Here is a 20,736-nt window from a genome sequence, read left to right as displayed (position 1 = left end):
ATAACACACAGTGGGGCATCAGTCAGTAGCCTCATGAGACCATCCTGATCTCGCGATCTCCATTGTATTTACTCGCAGATCAGTATGGTAACCGGCGATAGAGAAAATTGGGAGCCGATCGCTAAATGACCAATCAGCGTTGATTTTGAGGCGGGTTTAGGTGTGACTCAACGAGAAGCGACCGCTCAGTCTAATGGCGTGTTCCTCAATCCTCGGACGGCAGACTTCCGAGTCGAAAGTCGAAGATCTCCCAGCTTTCTTGCGGCATTTCTCTGAGGCACGCCCCCTTTCTGTCTTCATCTTTCGGAATTCTGAGAGTAGACCGAGAGCAGTGATGACGCTCTCAACAAAATGGCTGTCCCCGTGAAGAGATTTATTTTCTTTGTATTTGTACCACGCTGGTCATTTAAATTTTTTCTTTACACACTTACTTCACTTTACATTGCTACTTTATTCCGGTCACCAATTTATACATTGCATGGTCTTGCTGTGCGTGCAATACAATGTAAAGTTGTGTTTGTTTTCGGGCTGGTTTGCTAAAGAGGCTAATGTAGCTAACAGTTAACAACGACTAGCCAAATTCTTGACACAATCACAAAGACGAACAGGAACGCTGACCGGAAATGACGTCAAAAGTGCAACTCGATAGGCTGGCGTCCAAGGATTCAGGAACACACCATAAAGACAACACGGCGGCTTCCGTTGATCTGATCGGTTGATTTGGCCCGTCTATCACCAACATAGGTGGCGATAGATAGATGGTTTATCCAATCAGCTAACAACCCTTCTCAAAAGTTCTCCAACGGAAGGTTCCCAGATGGGTATGCTGAGCAAATGTGAATCAATCCATCTGGCGGAGACAGGTTAATCAGTCAGTGCTGTTAGACTGTGTCTCAATTCAGGGGACCCATCCTTCAAAGGACGCGGCCTATGAAGGTGTGGCCTTCGTGGACCGTGAAGGCCGGACGGGAGGCCAAACAAACGTTTTTGAATGAGACGGTTTGCCCTACGGAGCATTTCAACTTTGCGTAACAGGCCGTTAACACCCTTTACCTCGCGTGATGACCGCCGCTCCTGTCACCTAGCAACCCTGACAGCTGCGGTTCAAACCATGGACACATTATACAAACTGGACGCGGAGGACAAATATGGAGCCATTTAATATAACCCACTTTCACTTAGATGTCCACTTCTTACTTTATTCTTACTTTCATTTTATTGTATTTTACTTATAATTTTCTATTTTTTATAATCTTATCTTCTATGCTTGTAATTTCTATTTGTACGGAGCACCTGGAACAAAACAATTTGCCCCCGGGGATCAATAAAGTTTTCTGATTCTGATTCGGTTATATAATTATATAAAATATAACGTTAATTAGTTTAACGTTATATGGCTTGTGTTAATGAAATTGAAACTTTGACAATAAAGTTACAAATTTAAAATAGTCCCAACTTTATTTTAATATAAAAAATATGTTTTTACATAGTTTTGTCATTGAATATGTAATTTGCTGCAACTGCCGCTTCCGCTCTCTCTGACACCATCTCTGAAAAACTCCAACGCGCAATGAATCTTGGGATACGTTGGGCCGTGAAGGATCCAACCGGTGTATCCTTCAAATCCGGGAAAAGAAGGCTGCATTTGTCGGCGACATTTGAAGGAGCCTTCGAAATGGGACAGCCTTGATCTGTCGCAGTGACGCAATCGCCCTTCAAATGCACCCTTTGAAGGATGCGTCCCCTGAATTGAGACGCAGCACTCAAAGTCGTTTATTAAACACGTGCGTAGTTGAACTCGGCTCTAGGTCACATGCTCATTCAGGGACATCCAATTGGCTGCCGCTGTTTCGGGTAGAGCTACATTTTCAATGTCCTGCCTTTTGAGAGGAGCAATAGGCCTACGATACAAAATAGTAAGTCAGTTTTTAGTCTACTGCTACGTGTGGTCAAAATCATTATCAGGGTTGAAATTAGCAATAACTTTGAGGTAGGCCTACCCAGCTGAATGGCTTAGCCATAAGCCATTCAACATTTCTTCTTGGCCATCATTCTTGTAAAATACATTTTTAATCTCAATGAATTTTCTTATCTGGTTAAATAAAAGTTTGATTGATTGATTTACGTTTCAGAGTATGTGGCTTTATTACAACATATTTTCAACCTCATTTTGCACTACAGCACTCCGCATTTCCTTTAGCCTTAGTAAAAGGTTAATAAAGCTGTCTGTCTGTCTGTCTGTCTGTCTGTCTGTCTGTCTAGCCATCTTGTCGTAACCATCCAACTGGTATACGTACGAGCCAAGAGAATGTGAAACGATGGTATATGCTTCTGCAATACACTAAAATACCCACAATCCTAAAGTGTAACACGACTCTCGCTGTTACCATGGAAACGTTAACCCGCTCCCGCGAAAGTCAAGCCTTCGATGACTGTCGATCACCGCTAAACTCGATCACAGAGCAACCATGACGTCCCTTTCTGGCATGACGCGGTATTTTTTAGAGATTAGGACAGAGTAGGCTTCGCAGGCCGGCTAGTTAGGTAGCTGACTTGAGTTGTAATTATCATGTCGTTATCATGCTGCAGTGAATATTTAAAAAATACAATTATTAAAGAAATATGATTAACCAAGTTAATGCTGATAATAACAAGACTTATGGAAAGTTTGAGAACTGTAACTCAATTTAGTTAGCTGTAGATAAAATTAGCTGTATTTAGTGAAAAGGATGAAATGGTTTAAGAGAATGTAGCCCTTTTACCCCTATAACAAATAGGTCAGGGCCCTAGGTTCTTCAATCAATCTTAAATTATTAGTTTTGATTTCCTATATTACGCTAACCATATAACACCAGCACCCTTATTAAATAACCACTAAATACACACACAATATCCACACTACACGTATTTAGTAAGCCAACCAACAAAAGGGTAAGTAGTTCAAACGATTAGTTATTTGAGAACAATATAAGTGCATGTCACAGATCCCATATCGCACATGTTATTACCATACAGGCTATAAGTAATTAACATTACTAACTAAGCCGGCACATAAAAGAAACAAAATAAAACAATCCTTTACAAAAGAAAACCCCGTTGCAGGCCTGTTGATGAATAGCCCTCTTCGCTCCTCCGAGCCAAGAGAACTCGGTCGGCTACTCACACGTCCAGGTAAAACGCGATGGGCGTCCTTGAAGGTCCGTGGAAGTCCGTGAAATTCCTGAGGAAGTCCGTGGAAAGGACACAGGCGCGCCTCACTGCTTGTCACGTGATTTCCTTCGCCCGAGCCCTGTCAGCCCACCCGCGTGGTCACACCCGTTATCTCGTGCGGCGGTCCCTCGGAAACCCCGTGGCAGTAGCGTCGCTAGCTGCGTTAGTTAGCAGGCCACTGTTCAGCTACTTCTCTCAATTAACTGACCGGGTCGTATGTGAACCGGTCTGGTGGAGCTTCCAAGTTTTCAAGTTCGTGTTGAACTTTACTTTCATTTACCAGACACAATCTTGAATCTTATGGGTTGCTGATACCTCATCAGCCTTCAACAAGACTGTACTCCATCGCAAGCAGGTGCTCCGTCTCACAAGCGTCTTTTCTCCCCTACCTCCAGCACGTCTTCCCTTTCCTCCCCTTTCGCGCCTTCTCCACATTCACCCGCAAACACCTCATTGCGCCCCCTTCTGGTTGGATGGCCATATAACAGTTCAATTAAGCAAAGGATATGTACAACATTTACAATACATCAATAACAATAACATTAACAAAGTTTGCAACCATTACACAAACGTCAACAAAACATTATGAAAAATAATAAACTCTTATAAATATTGTTTATTAATTTGAATAACCAGAACCCGAATTTCAACTGGGTTACAAGAAGATAGCTAACGTTAGCTAATTTAGGTTTGTAAAAAGTGAGTAAAGAATAATAAAAGTATAAATAATGCAAAAACTATAATAGTATACTATGATGGTATAACAAACAATAAGATAAATAATTGGGAAGGTCAATATGCCACTTCCTTATAATCATGTTCACACTATATAGACAAATAAGATAACTTTGGTTATCATATCCTGTAAATCAAAAGGCAACTTAAGGAATTTAAAATGTATGGATCATTGTATTATTTTTGAAGTCCGATCACACCCAATGCTATTCATTGTGGTGAACAGGCTTTGAGTGAGATCACCTGACTTGAAGACCTCCAGGATTCCAAGATGGCCTTGTCAGAACCCGATCCAGGATACAATTTGCTGCATACATACGTAAACATATGTACACATACACAAACTAATACACAGATGTAGTGGCAGTGCAAGTACCATTTCTTCAGGAATGGTAAGAATTCTAGTTAAGTCGTTAAATATAAAACTATAGGTCACAGCTTAAGTAAAGGTCCTTTTACATTGAACGCAATTTTCTTTCCATGTCAACGTAATAATTACTAATCACTGAGCTGAATGGGACTAATAGCTGTACACTAATGTATCCCATTATCTATTGAATGCTGTTGAATTATATCAATGTGATTAAAGTTTTAATTGATATTGAATATGTAGGCATGACTAGTACAGAAATATGTTGGACAATGAAGGAAGAAGGCAGCCTTTCCCACAAACCACTTTTATTTTTCCCCAAACAGACGTCTGAAAATTCCTGGCTCGGGCTCAGAACGTTAACATAATATATATAAAAACAATGAACTGACACAGCACCAGCTGCCTCTTGGGGAAACAATTGTGCTAGTCGTAGTGGATTGTTAAAAATGATCATTATCTTTCTTTGGCATAAATTCAACTTGTTTCAGAAACTTTGTGATCACAACCATCTGTACCTGTCTATAGGAGGTACCTGAGGGGAACAGCTTGGTACTAGCAGAGGAAGGAGGACCTATTCTAAACATGACATCAATAATTACTTTAAGGTCAAGACATTTGGAAAAAGACTGCAGACTGAAAACTCATCTCTTGTTTCTATAATTTAGCACTTAAAGAATTTCCCTACTGAACGCATTTCATGTACTTGCACGATTCCTGCTCTTTTTGGGTTGTATCTTCCATTGTGGAATGCAATTACTGTAAGTCGCTTTGCACTTAAGTGTCAGTTAGATAAATGTAATGTAAAAGTACAGAATTTAATAAATCTGTCCATATTTTGAATTATTGTGGAAGGGGCCGATCACACAGCACATGGTCGCAACTGATGCGAACGCTTCAAAAATGCCTTGGCACATACAAAGTATGTGCACCTTGACCACTGGTGGAGCAAAGCTGTATGAGCAATTGTGCCATTTAAACAGTTTATACGGTAAAGATGGACTCGACAAGAGCCTTGCTCTTACGGCTGCTTACACTTTTGAATAATCTCTCTGTCGTCATCATCTGGCCGTATCCCAACGACCAGGATGCATTCACAGACAGCTTCACTGTTTCAGGTAATTCTGCATATCTTCATTGTTCTCTTTGGACAGAGCCATCTAGTTCACTATGGCTACTACTTTATCAAGTCTGAGGAAGCAAGGAGACAGGTCCTTAGTGCACATAAAAAACAAGTTAAACTCAATTGCAACTGCGACCACATTACATTACTACCACAAATAATATTGAATGTAAACTAATGGATCCTGTAAAAGAGGGGAGCTGCTCAAATGGTCTGGACGTTCACTGTGTGGGTGAGAGTGTTACCTGTCAATAACAGACGAGTCTCGACCGGTAGGTCCTCCATGTCGTCCAGACCTTTCAGCAGGTCCTGTGCTGTGGCCTTTCCTGTTGGTCTTCGGCGCGTCCACAGCACCAACATCTTCAGCTTCTGCATGGCCACATCCGTCTGCCTGTCTGCCTTGATGTCGTCCAGATCTTTGGTCTTCAGGTCCAGATGGATGGCAACCAGTTCCCACTCCTTTCCCAGCGTTTTGGCCACATTCATGAGCTCCTTTTCAGTCAGAGCTGGTGTGGAGAGGGTTTCAGTGCTCATGTCTGGAAAATAAAAGACGAGGACGATCCACAGACAGGGAGGTTCAAGTCATCTCAAAAAGATGGAACACTAAAATATATAGAAATATACTCTTCTTAATCTTTTGTCTTGAGAGCAATCATCTCATTCAAAAGATGTCACCCGCTTACCTGACCCATCCACCATGCAAAGTTTCTTATTGGTCACTTCTTCTTCTGATTCACTTCTACGTATTTTCCGGCCTCCATTTCCTGAAGAAAAAATTCAATGGGTTTAGGGGTTAGGGTGAGTCTACAAACCTGTAACAAGCCTATAAAAGGTATCCTGTTGAATCAGTATTTTTTTGAAGAAAATATGTAATATGTTCTCGAAGGAGCCAAGGAACACAGCAAAACCCTTACCTTTGTTTTGTTTCCTTGGCTTTACTACCATCTTGTCATCTTTATGACCTAGGATATGAAAAAGGATCATCAGTCAGGCTTAGTATGTCAACCATAAACATTCCAAGTGTAAAGTTGCATTCCACACAAATGTAATTCCGAGTGGATGATAATGAACAACTGGATTCCAGTGGATAAAAGGACAAAGAAGCTCCCCTCTTGTCAGAATAAAGCCAACACCGGCCGTTTCTTTCATGGTACATTCATGGTAACAACTCACCCACACCAGCAGGAGAAGAGATAAGACCCAGGGTGATGCATAAGTCAGGGTCCCTCTTCTTCATACTATCAATCATTATCTGACTTGCTCTCTCTCCTTTTCCAATCACCATGTCGATCAGACAACATGCCTTTTCCTTTTTGCTCCTCTGGTTCTCGATCACAGAGTCTTTGTCCTCAGTAATGAACACTTTCTGCTGCAAAAGGTCATCCAGGAGACCTCTGATAACTGAGATTTTAACTGTCTTCACAAATTCAGAATGGATCCTTTGAAGCTCCTCTAGAAGAGAAATCAAAAGGCAATATAAAATGACGGTGTGCAAATACGATAGTTGAGGCAGGGTGTTCAACACAGTCCTGAATTGTTGACCACAGCATTGGTTAATCTCTTCTTGACCTCTATATATATTAAACCGTTTGTCGTACCAACTTGGTCCCACACAACACATCTCATCAATAAGATGTTTGTTGCTAGACTTGGTATAATCAAAATATGCTACACTAAGTCCACTTTTCCATAGGAATAAGTTGTTTCTCGTTATATAGTTACACTAAGTAAAGTGAAATACAGTCTGTGAAGTGTTCTGTCTTGGGCCAGCTCGGTCAAACATGGTCTGTTGTCTGTGCTCTTAATGTAGCCTATATCAACAATGTTTGGATGAATACTAGTTGGCCCAATGTTTTAAGTACAGGTAGGTAGGTATATACTGCTATGCATTTATAAGGTGCAAAACCAATCTGTACATAGACCATACAGCAAAAGTACTTTATATTACAGTCGTATACCAACTATAGTAGGCTGGGCTACGACTCTGATCGTTCAGATATTGTGTTTCCAGTTCAGATCAATAATTCTAAAAACCCACCAGTCAGGCATAGTCTGACTGCCAAAATGTCAAAAGTCATTGATTTAGGGATGGATATGCATCAGCATCAGTATGACTGAGGAAATCTAGCTCTTTGTCAGTGGTGTTTTCATTAAACAGTAAAGCTTTATTGTCGATGATTTGGGTGTTTAAGAGACCAATTTAAATGATTTTGAGATAGAGGAAATTCTGTTTGGGTGGGCTCGCTCAGGGTGTGAATCCGAGGGGCAGGGGGAGAAGGACGTGTGGCCATTCACCACTTTGTTTCTGTTTGCGTACGTGACTTCGTCTGTCATGTAGAACTTAAAGCAGTTCGCTTATTTGCTGAACTTTATGTACTCACATTATTCCTGCGTTTTTGAGGGGGTATCTTCAATGTTAAAGCAACCGGTCGTTGGAAAATGGTGAGGCTGGATATTTCAGACGGATTAACTTGAGCATTTAACTTTAACTAAGCTAAAGGCTACCTGAAGTAGGATGAGTCCATGAATGTTATAATAATGTGAATGATAGTCGATGAAACCACTCCCCATTGGTCCACAAACTAGACCAATGGGAGGGGCTTTAGAGGTGGGGAAAGACATTGTGCCACTAATTGAAGGATACCTTGTGGCCTAATTTAAAGGCAAATGTTCCCTTGCAAGCACGCCTAGTGCTTGCCATGATTATTCACCATGGCAACTGGTGGCCCAAGAAATTAGAAAGTTTTTGGTATATAAGCCGACGGTAGCTCGGTGTTGCTCTACTTGTATCGCCCTCCAGTTTTATTTATTTTCTTGATTATTTGATGATTGCATTTTATTATGTTTTATATTTGATAGATTAGAATGTTGCAGATGAAATAGGATGCAAGCTTTATATCTGAGGGTTTCATTATAGACTTGTTACATTGTTTTTGGATTGTATCCCAGAATTTTGTATCCCAGAAAATTTCTTACGTTACTGTATACATTATTTATCTTATTATTACTTATTACTTAGTACTTATTACCCCTAAAACTAGGGGACTTCCACTCACCCAGCGCACCGTCACTTTTAGGCATTTCGGGGAGCAGAGACGGGAACAGCTCACCACGATGGCTCAGCTGTTCTGAAAGACAAATCAAGAGAAATGGCAAACAAATGTTTTTTTACTTTACATGAGAAGCTACATAAATGAAATAATGAAATCCCCTAAACGTCAGAAGTAAGGGTTCACTCTGGAACCCAACGGAGTGTTGAGTTGGGATTGAACAGAAGAATCTGAAAGGTCAAAGGTATTGCAGTGCACAGTACCCCTTGAAGCTGAAGTCAAAAACTGACTGGCGCTGAATTACATTACCTGAAGAAGCAAAGTGCTGAAATATATTGTTACAAAAGCTGGAAGCTAAACTGTAATACTGTCAAAGCTGGAAGATAGTAATAGAAGTAGTAGTGGTACTGGACTGGTAGTAGTAGCTGAAGTAGCAGTAGTAGCTGAAGTAGTAGTAATAGTAGTAGTAGTAGTAGCTGAAGTAAAAGTGGTACTAGCTGCACAAACGATATGCTTTATGAAAGGTATGATATTGATTGTTGTTTGCAGAAAGAATTATAATAATCCCGCCTTTTTTTTTTTAAACGAGCCGAAATTGTATGTACTCGCCTAATGCTCATTTTCCAGCCTAACGTTATTAAATGTAGTCCAATTGAGCGAGAAACACTGCCCAATCTGGCAACACTGCCTGCACGTCCTCGCCCTCTAACCTCAGCGTAAATCAATGAGGCCAACTGAAAACAAGCCGACATGAAACTTAAACTGTGATTTTAAAAAATGTGTAAAGGTAATCGAAATTCTGTTTTCAGATTATTGAAGATACAAGTGTGTTGATTCGTTAGACCTTGGTGTTGCTCTACGTGTATCGCCCTCCAGTTTTTTTTGTGAATATTTCATGATTGCATTTTATTATGTTTTATATTTGATAAGATTAGAATGTTGCAGGATGAAATAGGATGCAAGCTTTATATCTGAGGGTTTTATTATAGACTTTTTACATTATTGTTGGATTGTATCCCAGAATCCCAAAGAGATATTCCAGAAAGCCGTATACCTTTGAACTTGTTTAAAAAGGAGGTATGTATTCAGAAAATGTCTTACGTTACTGTATACATTATTTATCTGATGAGCATGAAGTGTTTTTTGACAGAAAAGAACAAGAGGGTTATGATGGTGGACTTATTACTCCTAAAACCAGGGGACTTCACTCACCCAGCAAGCCGTCACTTTTAGGCCTTTCAGGGAGCAGAGACGGGAACAGCTCAACACGACGGCTCAGCTGTCCTGAAAGACAAATCAAGAGAAATGGCAAACAAATGTTTTTTACTTTACATGAGAAGATACGTAAATGGAATGTGTGGACTCCATTGGGTTCCAGAGCGAAGCCTTACTTCTGACGTTGGGGATCTCATTATTTCTTTGATTTCACATTCCTTTCACATACACAAAACAAGTGTAAAAATGCATGACCTATATCTGTATTTATATATTATAGTAAAAACTGAATTTAACAAATGTAAATGCACCCTCATGAGGAGTTTCCAGAACAATTTCTCAAGAATCTACAGTCTAAATGTGATCGGTTAGAGCAACCAATCACGTTTCGGGATACACTGGCCCATCACGTTCAGGGATACAAAGGCCATGGCTGGTGCCACCCATTTAGTTGACAGCTGCTTCACTTTAAGTGTGTGGTCAACAAATTGTTTTTTCCTCACAGACTTTATTATTGCTCTCGCGATCAGAGCGTGAGTGCAGTTATAGTACTTGCAATAATGATTTGTGGGCACGGATGTGTTAGTTGTGCAGGCTTTCAAAGTCATTATTGCTCCTGATTTCTGTCAGTGTTATGCCGCCATACCTTTGACCTCAATAAAACATATTTTAAATGTGTAAAAAATTAGGTATGTATTCATACAAGTATTTTATTATATGATATGTTATTTATCTGGTGAGCGTGCAATGTATTTCGACAGGGAGGAACAATGATATTGAGGGTTATGCAGGTAGACTTACTTACTTAAACCAGGAGACATGAACTCTTCCGGCATGCTGTGAGCTAAACCACTAGGCACTGTCAAGTCCATATTGCTGCTCTTCTCAGACTTCAACAAAAACGCGGACTGAAATTTTTCAGAATGATGCTTTGCAAATTCTGAAAGACAAATCAAGACAATTTGCAATAATGGCATTTGTCGATTTTGAGTTGCTTCTGAAGATTTTGGATGAAGTTGTACAATTGGCTGTCTGAGATATATTTATTCAAAATGAGAGTATCGATGCAATAATATAAGATTCATTTGATTAACTATTTCACTTCCATGTGTAATACCAGGCATTCAACTCACCCAACGTGCTTTTAGGCGTGGACGGCTTCTCAGACCTGCTCCCCATCCAATTCGGCAGATATTTTTTAAGTCCTAAAAGACAAATCAAGAGAAATGGAAAGTATGTATTTTTTCTTCTACAACTCTTTGAAAGTTCCTCTATGAAGTTCTACCACTTAACACCTAACGCCCACAGATTGAGACCTTGAAGTGGTTAAGCAGACATGGTTAAGCAGACATGGAGTCAATGGAGTTAAAATAATACTGAGTGATGCATTCATGGGGGGACCCAAGTTCACCCACAGTACACCTCTCCTCTAGACTGGGTACCCCCAGGCCGTTCTGCCACCGATTTGAATTCGCTCTGCAGCAGGGGCTGGAGAGGAGCAATACATTTCTTTCTGTTTCCGATATGTTTTTACTGGAGCCAATCGCAAAGCTGGCTTTTCCCCCTGGCGCGCTATTGGCTGGTTCAACAAAACGACAACAGGGTAGCGACGGCAAGCACCCTTTTGCTCGTTTTTATGATTGGTTGAAGGACTATCCAATTTCGTACAGTCATTTGGACTACGCCCGTTGATCATGCCTCTTGTGCTGAAGAGAATGACAGCAGCCTCGTCAATGTGCAATCTACGATTGAGCTTGTTCTGTCAATAGCCAGGCTACCTCTCCTCCACTCCCTACGCTAGCTACCAGTGGCCCTACGAATGCGATTCAAGTCACTGGTTCTTGCCTACCGTGCCGATAACGGATCAGGCCCATCCTACATCCAGGAAATTATAAATCCAGCCTTTTTCTTATACTCTAAGACTGCCAAACGACTTGCTCCTCACTTTGAAAACCCAAGCAGCCGCTCAACAAAAACCTTGATTGTTTGCTGTCCTGGCTCCACATTGATAGAACCAGCTCCTCACTGACATCAGGACAGATGATCCCCACCCATCTTAAGCCGCAGGCTAAAAGCTCATATTACCCGACTACATCTTGATGAACTCGAAGAAAAAAAACATCCCTTGCTATTTATCTCTATCCATCTATATCCATTTTTTCTATAACATAGCATTTTTGAAGGTGCACTTTTTGCACTTTTAGGGTTTATCTTCATCGAATGAATGCACTTACTGTAGGATACTTGAGCCCAATGCATCTGCAAATTAACGTTGCCTAATAATAGAATGGGATATGTGGGTGATAATCCGGACAGAGCAGTTTCAGGCATTCTGCAGCCTGTTGATGGATTTAGCAGATGCCCCAACAAGGAGGGCATTGCAGCAGTCCGGATGGGATGAGATGACGGCACGGATGAGACGTTTGGCAGTGGGTTGGCTCAACAGGATATCAATTCTGATGTAGCAGGGCCTGAATGAAGGTAATATGGTGGGAGTGGATGTAGTGGGGCCTTGGTGATGTATGGGGCTGGGTTAAGGTCTGGGGATGGAGGTGGTGTGGGGCTGGTCGGAGGTATGGGTCTGGGGATGGAGGTGGTGTGGGGCTGGTCGGAGGTATGGGTCTGGGGATGGAGGTGGTGTGGGGCTGGTCGGAGGTATGGGTCTGGGGATGGAGGTGGTGTGGGGCTGGTCGGAGGTATGGGTCTGGGGATGGAGGTGGTGTGGGGCTGGTCGGAGGTATGGGTCTGGGGATGGAGGTGGTGTGGGGCTGGTCGGAGGTATGGGTCTGGGGATGGAGGTGGTGTGGGGCTGCACTGGTACTAAACTTTGTAAGAGTGAAATAATTTAATATTTGTGTAGCATCACTTTTCGGTTCTGCACTTTTGATATGGTCCCGTACCACCGGTCTCACTGCACGCTGAGCAGACCAGTGTTATTTGCCCAGCTTGGAGGCTGGCTCATTTTGGGGAAAATTATGTTGTAGTTCGTTACTAGCTTACTACGGTAGTTAAGAGGCGTTGTTTGTGTTCTAAGAGCGTTTTGATATTATCTTTAATATTATTATCGTTAATATTTGGATGCGTTTACCCAACAAGAATTGACATGTTAATTTGCATTTTTGGGTTTGGCCAATGAGGGACCTTGAATTAAACCACAATACAAGGGAGCACTTAGCATAAATTACTGACTTTGTGCTTAAATTACTACCGTAAAGGAAATGATGTGTCAACCAAGAAGCCGATTGAACCTTTAAGCGGGGCTCAGTGAAGTTTAAAAAACCTGTTGGTTGCATGGCAGAAATTCCAGTCCTATTAAACCAACAATGAGGAAAGTACTGCTCTAACGACCTTCAACAGTGCACACTACCAAACTGTACATGTTAACGCAGAGTTTGGTCCTGTTAAAGCGACATTTCTAAGACTTCATTTGCTCGAATGAAATAAAAAACAATCATAAAAATCGACCTCAGGTCGTGGTCGAGAAGCGACGTCGCATCGACGCCGAATGGTCATTAACGTGGGGGACATACACGGACCGTGAAGATACCAGGAGTCTACAGAACACAAGGACAGCGGATCTGAAACCAATGGGCATTTCATATCATAGGCTAGAGTGATGTAACAGGTTGCACCAAACTCGTACAAAGTCTGAAAATAGATTCATGACAAACACGGCATACCTTCCATAGTTCTTGGTCGGCGTAGGCAACGTGACTTTGTTCAGATGCATTATCAACCAATGTGAAACTGCTTTTATTCTTACCGCACCATTTCCTCTATCTTGCGTTGTTTGTTATTAGTTAGGATATTCTCTTTCATTACATGTTTTGTGCATGCAGACCAACAGGTTTTTATCTAGTCCCCCTGATTGTCGTAACACTGTAGCCTACCCCAATAAGCCTCTCCAGATAAAACCATATCGAATTTCCTTCCTCGTAAATATTTTTACAACGCGTAGCAGTATAAAATAACCCTGTTTCGTATCGTAGGCCTATTGCTTTTGTCAACAGGTAAAACATTGAAAAGGTAGGTCTACCAGAAACAGGCTTCCTACTGATGGTTTTGATAATAAAGCCCACACAAGCAGCAACATATTTATATGAACAAAACCACGTATAGTGATATGCAATCGGAAAAGTCCCAAAACAGAGTTCCGTCGGAAAGTGAGTTCATTCATGTGATTAAAGCCAGTGAGGGGATGAACGTGGAATACAGGAGTGAAGTTATTAGGAGTCTACAGAACGCAGGACAGTGAATCTGAACTGAGTACATATTTAGTAATTTTCCGTTTAAATACCGGCCACTTTAGAAGGCCCTAAAACCAAACCCTGATGACGATGATCATTCGCATTACTTCAAAACCATTGTGAATATCAGCCTACACAAAAAGGTTAAAAAAAAACAAAAAGGTAGTTTTATGACAAACATGGCTTACCTGCCATAGTTGCGGATCAGCGTAGCCTACGTGTATGCACACCTGATGCCGACCAGCAGGTTTATATTAAGATTGTTGTCACACTATGTAGCCTGGCTCCCCCCACCACCCAGCCTCTCTGCCTACCTGGCAGGTATTGATCTCATTTCAATCCTGATAAAGATTTTGACAAAGCGTAGGAGCAGTGGCGATTTCAGACTATTTCTAAGGCTGCTCAAGCACACCTACATATACACCTAACCCTATATCAACAGCCCTAAAATTATATAATTATATTATATAATTTTCATTTTGGAAGAAGGAAGTGAATTTCATGTTGCAGTCTAATGTGCCTTTGTTTCCAGAGAAATGTTTGGTGAAATTGTTTTGTTATACCCGTGACTCATAGTTCTGTGTTCATTGGTAAATCAAGTAAATCAAGTAAATCGGATTGCTGCCACTCCTAGATTGAACGTGGATGTGCTTTCCACATCTTTATTATTGAAGATAATGGCTTTTTTTTATTGCTTTTATGCCATACAGGCCATACTGCCAATTAGACTCATACATTATTTTTGTTATAGCAGCCACCGAACTGGTTTTTAGTCGGAGATCGTTATCTCTTACCAGTTGCTTTTTGTCCAGGTGCACAGATTGGAGGCCCTGATTTGACCACATCTGTATTGTGTGATTCTCCTTTCAATGCTTGAGGATATGGTGGACTGTGTCCATGGGGCTCAGATATTGAAACAAAGTTGTGTGCATTTCTCCTCATATCTGCTTTACTATAACTTGATCTCTTACTACTGTCCAGGTCATTATGATTTAATCTTTGCCTCCTTTTTCATCACTTAACAAAGTGTCCTCTCTCTCATTCTGAACCATTCTTATTATTCACTACAACAGACCACCTAACAGTGTGTATTTAATTGAATTTAGGTTTGGCAAAGTGAAAGTGGTTGAATATTTTAACAAATAGCATATTCCAGTTTTAATTTTCTTACAAATGATTTTGTGCTGTAACACCCATGTTACTGTACTTACTTGTAATTCATTAAAAGTATTATTGTTGTAAATTAAAATAACATATATAGAAAAAAATCCTGGCTTGTAGTACTTATAGCGTTCCCGTTTGTCTTTTTGTCTTAGCTACATTAGCCTCTTAGCAAACCAGCTCGAAAACAAACAACAAAAACACAAACAAACCACACTGCAATGTATTGCACGCACAGCAAGACCGTGCAATACATAAATTGGTAACGATGTAATCAAGTTTGTGAGAGAATTTAAAATCGACATTAAAATGACCAACGTGGTACAAATACAAAGAAAGTGCATCTCCTTACGGGCGCAGTCATTTTTTGTTGGTCGAGTCTTACGGTCGACCTCACTGAACTCAGTGTACTCTCAGTATCCCGAGGGGGACCGACAAAGGAGGCGCGCCTCAGTGAAGTGCCGCAAGAAAGCTGGGAGATTTCTCACTTTGCAACTCGTGCAGGTGGTGTACGAGGCATCTTGAACACACCATAATGTTAATATCCAAAACACCATGTACAGAGTTATGGAATTAGAAAAGTCACAAAACAGAGTGAGTTAAGTGTGTTACGTGAGTCCAGTCATGCAATCACAGACGGTGAGGGGATAGACGTTAAATACAGGAGGGAAGGACATTTAATCTGAACTGAGAACATAGTTTTAATTTTGCATTACAATTGGCCTAAAGACAGACTCAGGGGCGTAGCCACATGGGGGCCACGTCAATGTTTTATGATAAAAGGCATTAAAATTGCTCATCTATTCAACCAACACCAACTCCCTTCGTGAGTCATTAGTGTTTAACTTCTTAAGGACCTGGACTGATGGGGAGCGTATCTATGTGTAACAGGGTGTCATATCTCTTACTTTATAATTACACAAAATTGCCTTACAGTTTTGTTTTATTACCTGAAGTGTAGCTTTCTATGCCCCCTTATGTGCCCCTTTCTATTTGATTTTGTGCTTTGATTTGGCTCCTCCTCCTTCTGTGCTCCCGCCCACATTCCTGAGAACCCCATAAGTTTCCCTCGCCCCCTTGCCCTCTTCCCTTTGTTCTGGTTCCCTTGGGAAGAGGTGTGTACATTTATTTTATGATCAAATCGTTGACCATCTTATAGTTTATCATTCTTTATATTGGTTATTTTGATTATACATTGTCCAATTGAAGTCTGGTTTAAATATCCATGCAGATTTCAGTGTTTTGGGGAAATTTTGTTGCGGTGAGCTAGCATACACCTGACCTTCGTGTAGTCATGCTAGTTCCCCTCCCCCTCTGTGTGCTTCGTAGAGGAGTTGGAGTTCTGTCAAGGTCACTTCTAAGAGGAAGCTGTTTTTTCATGTTTATCTTCAGGTATGTCTTTTATTTCTTTGATTTCAATCATTTTGTTATAATATTGTATGTATCCCCTTTGTTCTGGTTCCCTTGGGAAGAGAGGAGTTGGAGTTCTGTTAAGGTCACTTCTAAGAGGAAGCTGTTTTTTCATGTTTATCTTCAGAGAGCAACCAATAAATGGACGTCGGAGTTCCCAAGTCCGGACAGAGTTCGCGGGTCACGTCTTTCATTTAAAAAAACACAACGCAGAATCAACCGGTCACATATGTTCCCCGGGTCCTATGTTCCCCGGGTCCTATGTTCCCCGCTTTGTATGTGACCGGGAAACATCGGACCCTGTGAGCAAATCTTTTTTTCGTGGGATGGTAGGGGCAGGTACCGCCTTTTTCGCCTCTGATTCGCCTGTGATCGGTTAGAATGTCTCTCCTCCGATTGGTTATGGTTAGGCTTAGGTTTAGGGTTAACCCTCACCCTAACCCTAACCCTAAACCTGACCCTAACCCTTTGCACCCGGGGAACATAGGACCTGGGGAACATAGGGATGACCCCGACTGATGTTAGCATCCTATCTGCCCATTCCGGCTAAGACCACGGGTGCTACAATAGCCAACCGCGACAATAACCAATAGGTATCACTGATACCTATTGGTTGTGGTCGCGTATTATTGGGTATTATTTTTATTTGGAAGCGACCATGTCTCAACCTCTAAAGTCTGTCATGGTAGATTTGGCTGTAGTTAAAAATTCGAAAAACTTCAAAAATATTTTTCTTCAGAACCAAAATTATTTAAATTAAAAACAGTTTTGATATTCATGTTCAATGGGCTTGCCTGAATGAAAATCGTGGAATTTGAATTGTGTAAAAAATGGTTACATGGTTAAATGGATTCATGGCAAATTCAACATTTGCTAATTTTCAAACATTATTCTATTATTCTATTAGTCAGCTTCAGAAGGAACCAGAACATGCAAGCACATAGAAGCCATCCACCATAACACGTGTTTAAAAATGATCGATAGCTTAAAAAATGAAGTCACAGCGCCAATTTGTTTAGTTTTTTTAAATACAAAGCTAAGCGCTAATGCTCCATTTCCATCGCAAGTCCACATAAGAAGTAGGCCAGGTACATAGAGGACCCCTCCCTTAACAAGTGTAAATAGATCTTCTGTCTCTCTGTATGTCTGAGAGTGCCTGTCTCTCTGTATGTCCCCATGTGAAATTTTACATAACTTACTGTATCATGGTATATCATGGTACATTGCTCGATGCCATCGTGTACCATGGTACATGAGTATAATGTTCCATGGTAAAGCATGGTACATCGCTAAGTACCATGGTACTTAGGCTTAATGTACCACAGTATGCCATATGGTATTTTGGAAATGTAAAATATTCAAAACAAATCGGATGCTGCCAGTTTCGACACCATTTTGTGTATGACATGTTACATCGAAGGGAATACACTTCACTTGGAAATAATCTGCGTGGATTTACTTTACAAAATAGATATTGAAACCAAGAGTTTCTTGAATAAAACAATCTGAAGATCTAGATCTATATGTCAGAAAGTCGATATAAGTTCTGATAATATATCACGCATGATGTAGAATGTTTGTCAAAATTAAACTAGCCCAGCAAGAGTCCCTGCCAAAGTCAGTACCCCTCGCCACTACAAAGTCCTCTATTGTCCTGGGCCCCCTTCTCTATCCCTTGTACCTTTCATAATGCACAATATCATGTTACATGGAACTTTTACTATGAATGTATTTTCTTAAACAGCACAACGGTACATGTGTAATAACATCAAGACACAAGCATATCCAATTATAAATGATTTATTTTCTTTCAAAAAGGAATATACTTTTGGAGACACAGCAAATCACATTTTATGAAGATGTACAATTGATCATTGATGTATTTATTTAAACAGCATCAACGTTCATTTGTGATAACTTATAGATACCAACATATCATCCACTTATGTATGCTTCATGTACGATTAAAATCAGTGTACTTTAAGAGAAAAGTCATATGAAGGACATGAACATTATAAAATAGTCGTGCACAATACGTTTGGCTTCACATTCCTCATTAGAAATTCTCTTTTACACTTTTGCAAATTGCAATGTAGTGGAAGCAAACATTTGGCACGGTAAGAACAAAACACAATCCATAATAGAAATGACATTTTAAATGTTAAACCGTTTACTCCTGTACACCATTTGTTGAATCATATGTTAATAAAATAAGCAACATGAGTTAAAAACTTACTCTGAAGTTTACTAACATAAAGTTTTGTCAATTTGACCGAAAACTCTCGATAGAATAAATATATATGAACGAATGAGCAGTGTAGATTATCACAAAGAAACTTATTTTTAGTCACTTTCAAATGCAGGCATTTTTACAACGTGAACACGGTTAGCATGTTCCACAAGAGTACACTTGGCCTTCACTTCCCTTGAGGTGCACACCAGCAAACGTCCAGTGTTCTCAACCTGAACAAGGAACTTTGACACATTGACATTGATATCACCGTCATAGACGACAAATTGGTTTTGCGTCGGAGACAACTCATAATAATATATAAGCAACTCTGAGCATGAACAATCTTGTTCGCATTGACACACTTTGGATAAGACTACAAAAGAAGCTATCAACCCATATGTTCCTTCTGTTGCAATTACAGAATTGTTTCTGTTGTAGCCAGCTGCGTAGCCTTGGGTTGTCAGTAACATTTTCCATACAACACAACGTTTGAATATTTGACAAGGAATATTGTGCAGATAATCGTTTAATGGGAATCTATTTTCCAGTGCAACTCTTTCACATGCAGATAACTGCCTGTAATTACATTTCCCCAACATCACTATGTGCCTGGCAATGACAGTTCCTGCCTTCGTCAAATAATCCAAACCGGTTAATCTACAAAAAAGCTCACGGACTGGTTTTGGTGCGTCCTCAAACACTGCAGTTCCTGAACGAATTAACCTCTGCTGGGCAAAGAAGTACTTGAAAATCTGACAAGGTACCGCCTGCGTGCCATTGAACAAATCAAGTAACTTACCATTTGCATCTTCATATACAAATGCAGAGTTGGCCCACAACGACCCCCAGTCCCTCACACTCTGTGCCAGATGCACAAGCAAATGAGAGTTATATGAGCAGTGTTCGATGCCATACAGTTGAGGAATCTGTGCCACAAACTGGACCAGACACAGTTCTGCACAGTTGACCTGATCCTGCGTTGTCACGGAGGAGAGAAGAATATGTAATGCAAATGCAAGTAGCATCCAATGTTTGTAAAACCTCCTGGGTAGAAAGTCTTTCATAACAACTGGGGAATACAACAACAGAAACGCTCTCCATTCAGTGGCTTTCCAAAAGGCTCTCTCAGAAAGCGGTCTTGGGTTTCGCCTGACTTCACTTGGGGGCTTGATCTCACATAGGGCACTGTCAATCTGTCTCATTTGGTCTGGGAGTAGGTGATATTCTTCGGCACTATACTTGCCATCAAGCCACAGGTTGGTAAACTGTCTAACGACTCCTAGACACACAGAATGCATGTAATCTGGTACAAATCCTTTGACAAAGTCAAAGGAAGGTAACAGAAACAAAGGACTCGCCCCTTTGACACCCATCTGAGCTTCGCCGCTCTCAGTTGCTCTTTCGGCTAACTCAACTGTGCTCGCCATGGATCTTAACGGTACTATATCAGCTTGTACAGGATACACCCTGGTGTGCCCCTTTCCCTTGTCAACAACTTCACCTTCATGGCAACAAAAGCCACATCCATATTTTCCGTTAAACTGTTTAAAGTTTTGAATCATGGCCCGCGCCACAGCATCACAGACACAAACTAGTGCATGCACTCTACTATTCCTCTGCAGGCCAGTACTATCGATCCAAGCTACACCATTCTCATGTAAACTCTGGAGCTCAGCAATGAACGGAGCGAAATAGGTGTCGACCCGGGGTTTGTGCCGCCCAAACCACAAACTATGCAACATAATGGATTTGCCTCTTTCGTCCAGTGACAGCTCGTTTATTGTGCAGAGTATTGGCCAAAGAGAATACTGCGAAGATTTGAAAACGGGAACGCCGTCACAATTGAAAGATATGGTGACATTGTCCGGATTGTCGATAAAATCACCCTGATCTTGGTATAGCTTTCCTGTGTTTATGTCTCCTACACTCTCATCATGTCGAAAGTGGCCCCGCAGTGTCGACTGTGGCAAGATGTTTTTGAG

The 20,736-nt window shown here is 40.9% G+C and overlaps 1 protein-coding gene across 1 annotated transcript; it reads right to left on the bottom strand.

Moving 5' to 3' along the window:
- Nucleotides 1-4,606: 4,606 nt before the first annotated feature.
- On the bottom strand, nucleotides 4,607-14,209 carry LOC307072898 (uncharacterized protein). The gene is made up of 10 exons (XM_079732466.1): nucleotides 14,139-14,209; nucleotides 10,837-10,908; nucleotides 10,509-10,643; nucleotides 9,701-9,772; nucleotides 8,495-8,566; nucleotides 6,612-6,890; nucleotides 6,353-6,400; nucleotides 6,122-6,202; nucleotides 5,684-5,974; nucleotides 4,607-5,506 (listed from the first exon to the last, which is right to left on the bottom strand). Exons 1-10 carry the CDS (start codon nucleotides 14,143-14,145, stop codon nucleotides 5,493-5,495), a joined length of 1,071 nt encoding a protein of 356 aa, XP_079588592.1. The 5' UTR covers nucleotides 14,146-14,209; the 3' UTR covers nucleotides 4,607-5,492.
- Nucleotides 14,210-20,736: the final 6,527 nt, after the last annotated feature.

The sequence above is a fragment of the Pollachius pollachius genome, assembly GCF_949987615.1.
Source record: "Pollachius pollachius genome assembly, chromosome: 3".
Taxonomy (NCBI): Eukaryota; Metazoa; Chordata; class Actinopteri; order Gadiformes; family Gadidae; genus Pollachius; species Pollachius pollachius.
This window is presented reverse-complemented; position numbering and strand designations above follow the sequence as displayed.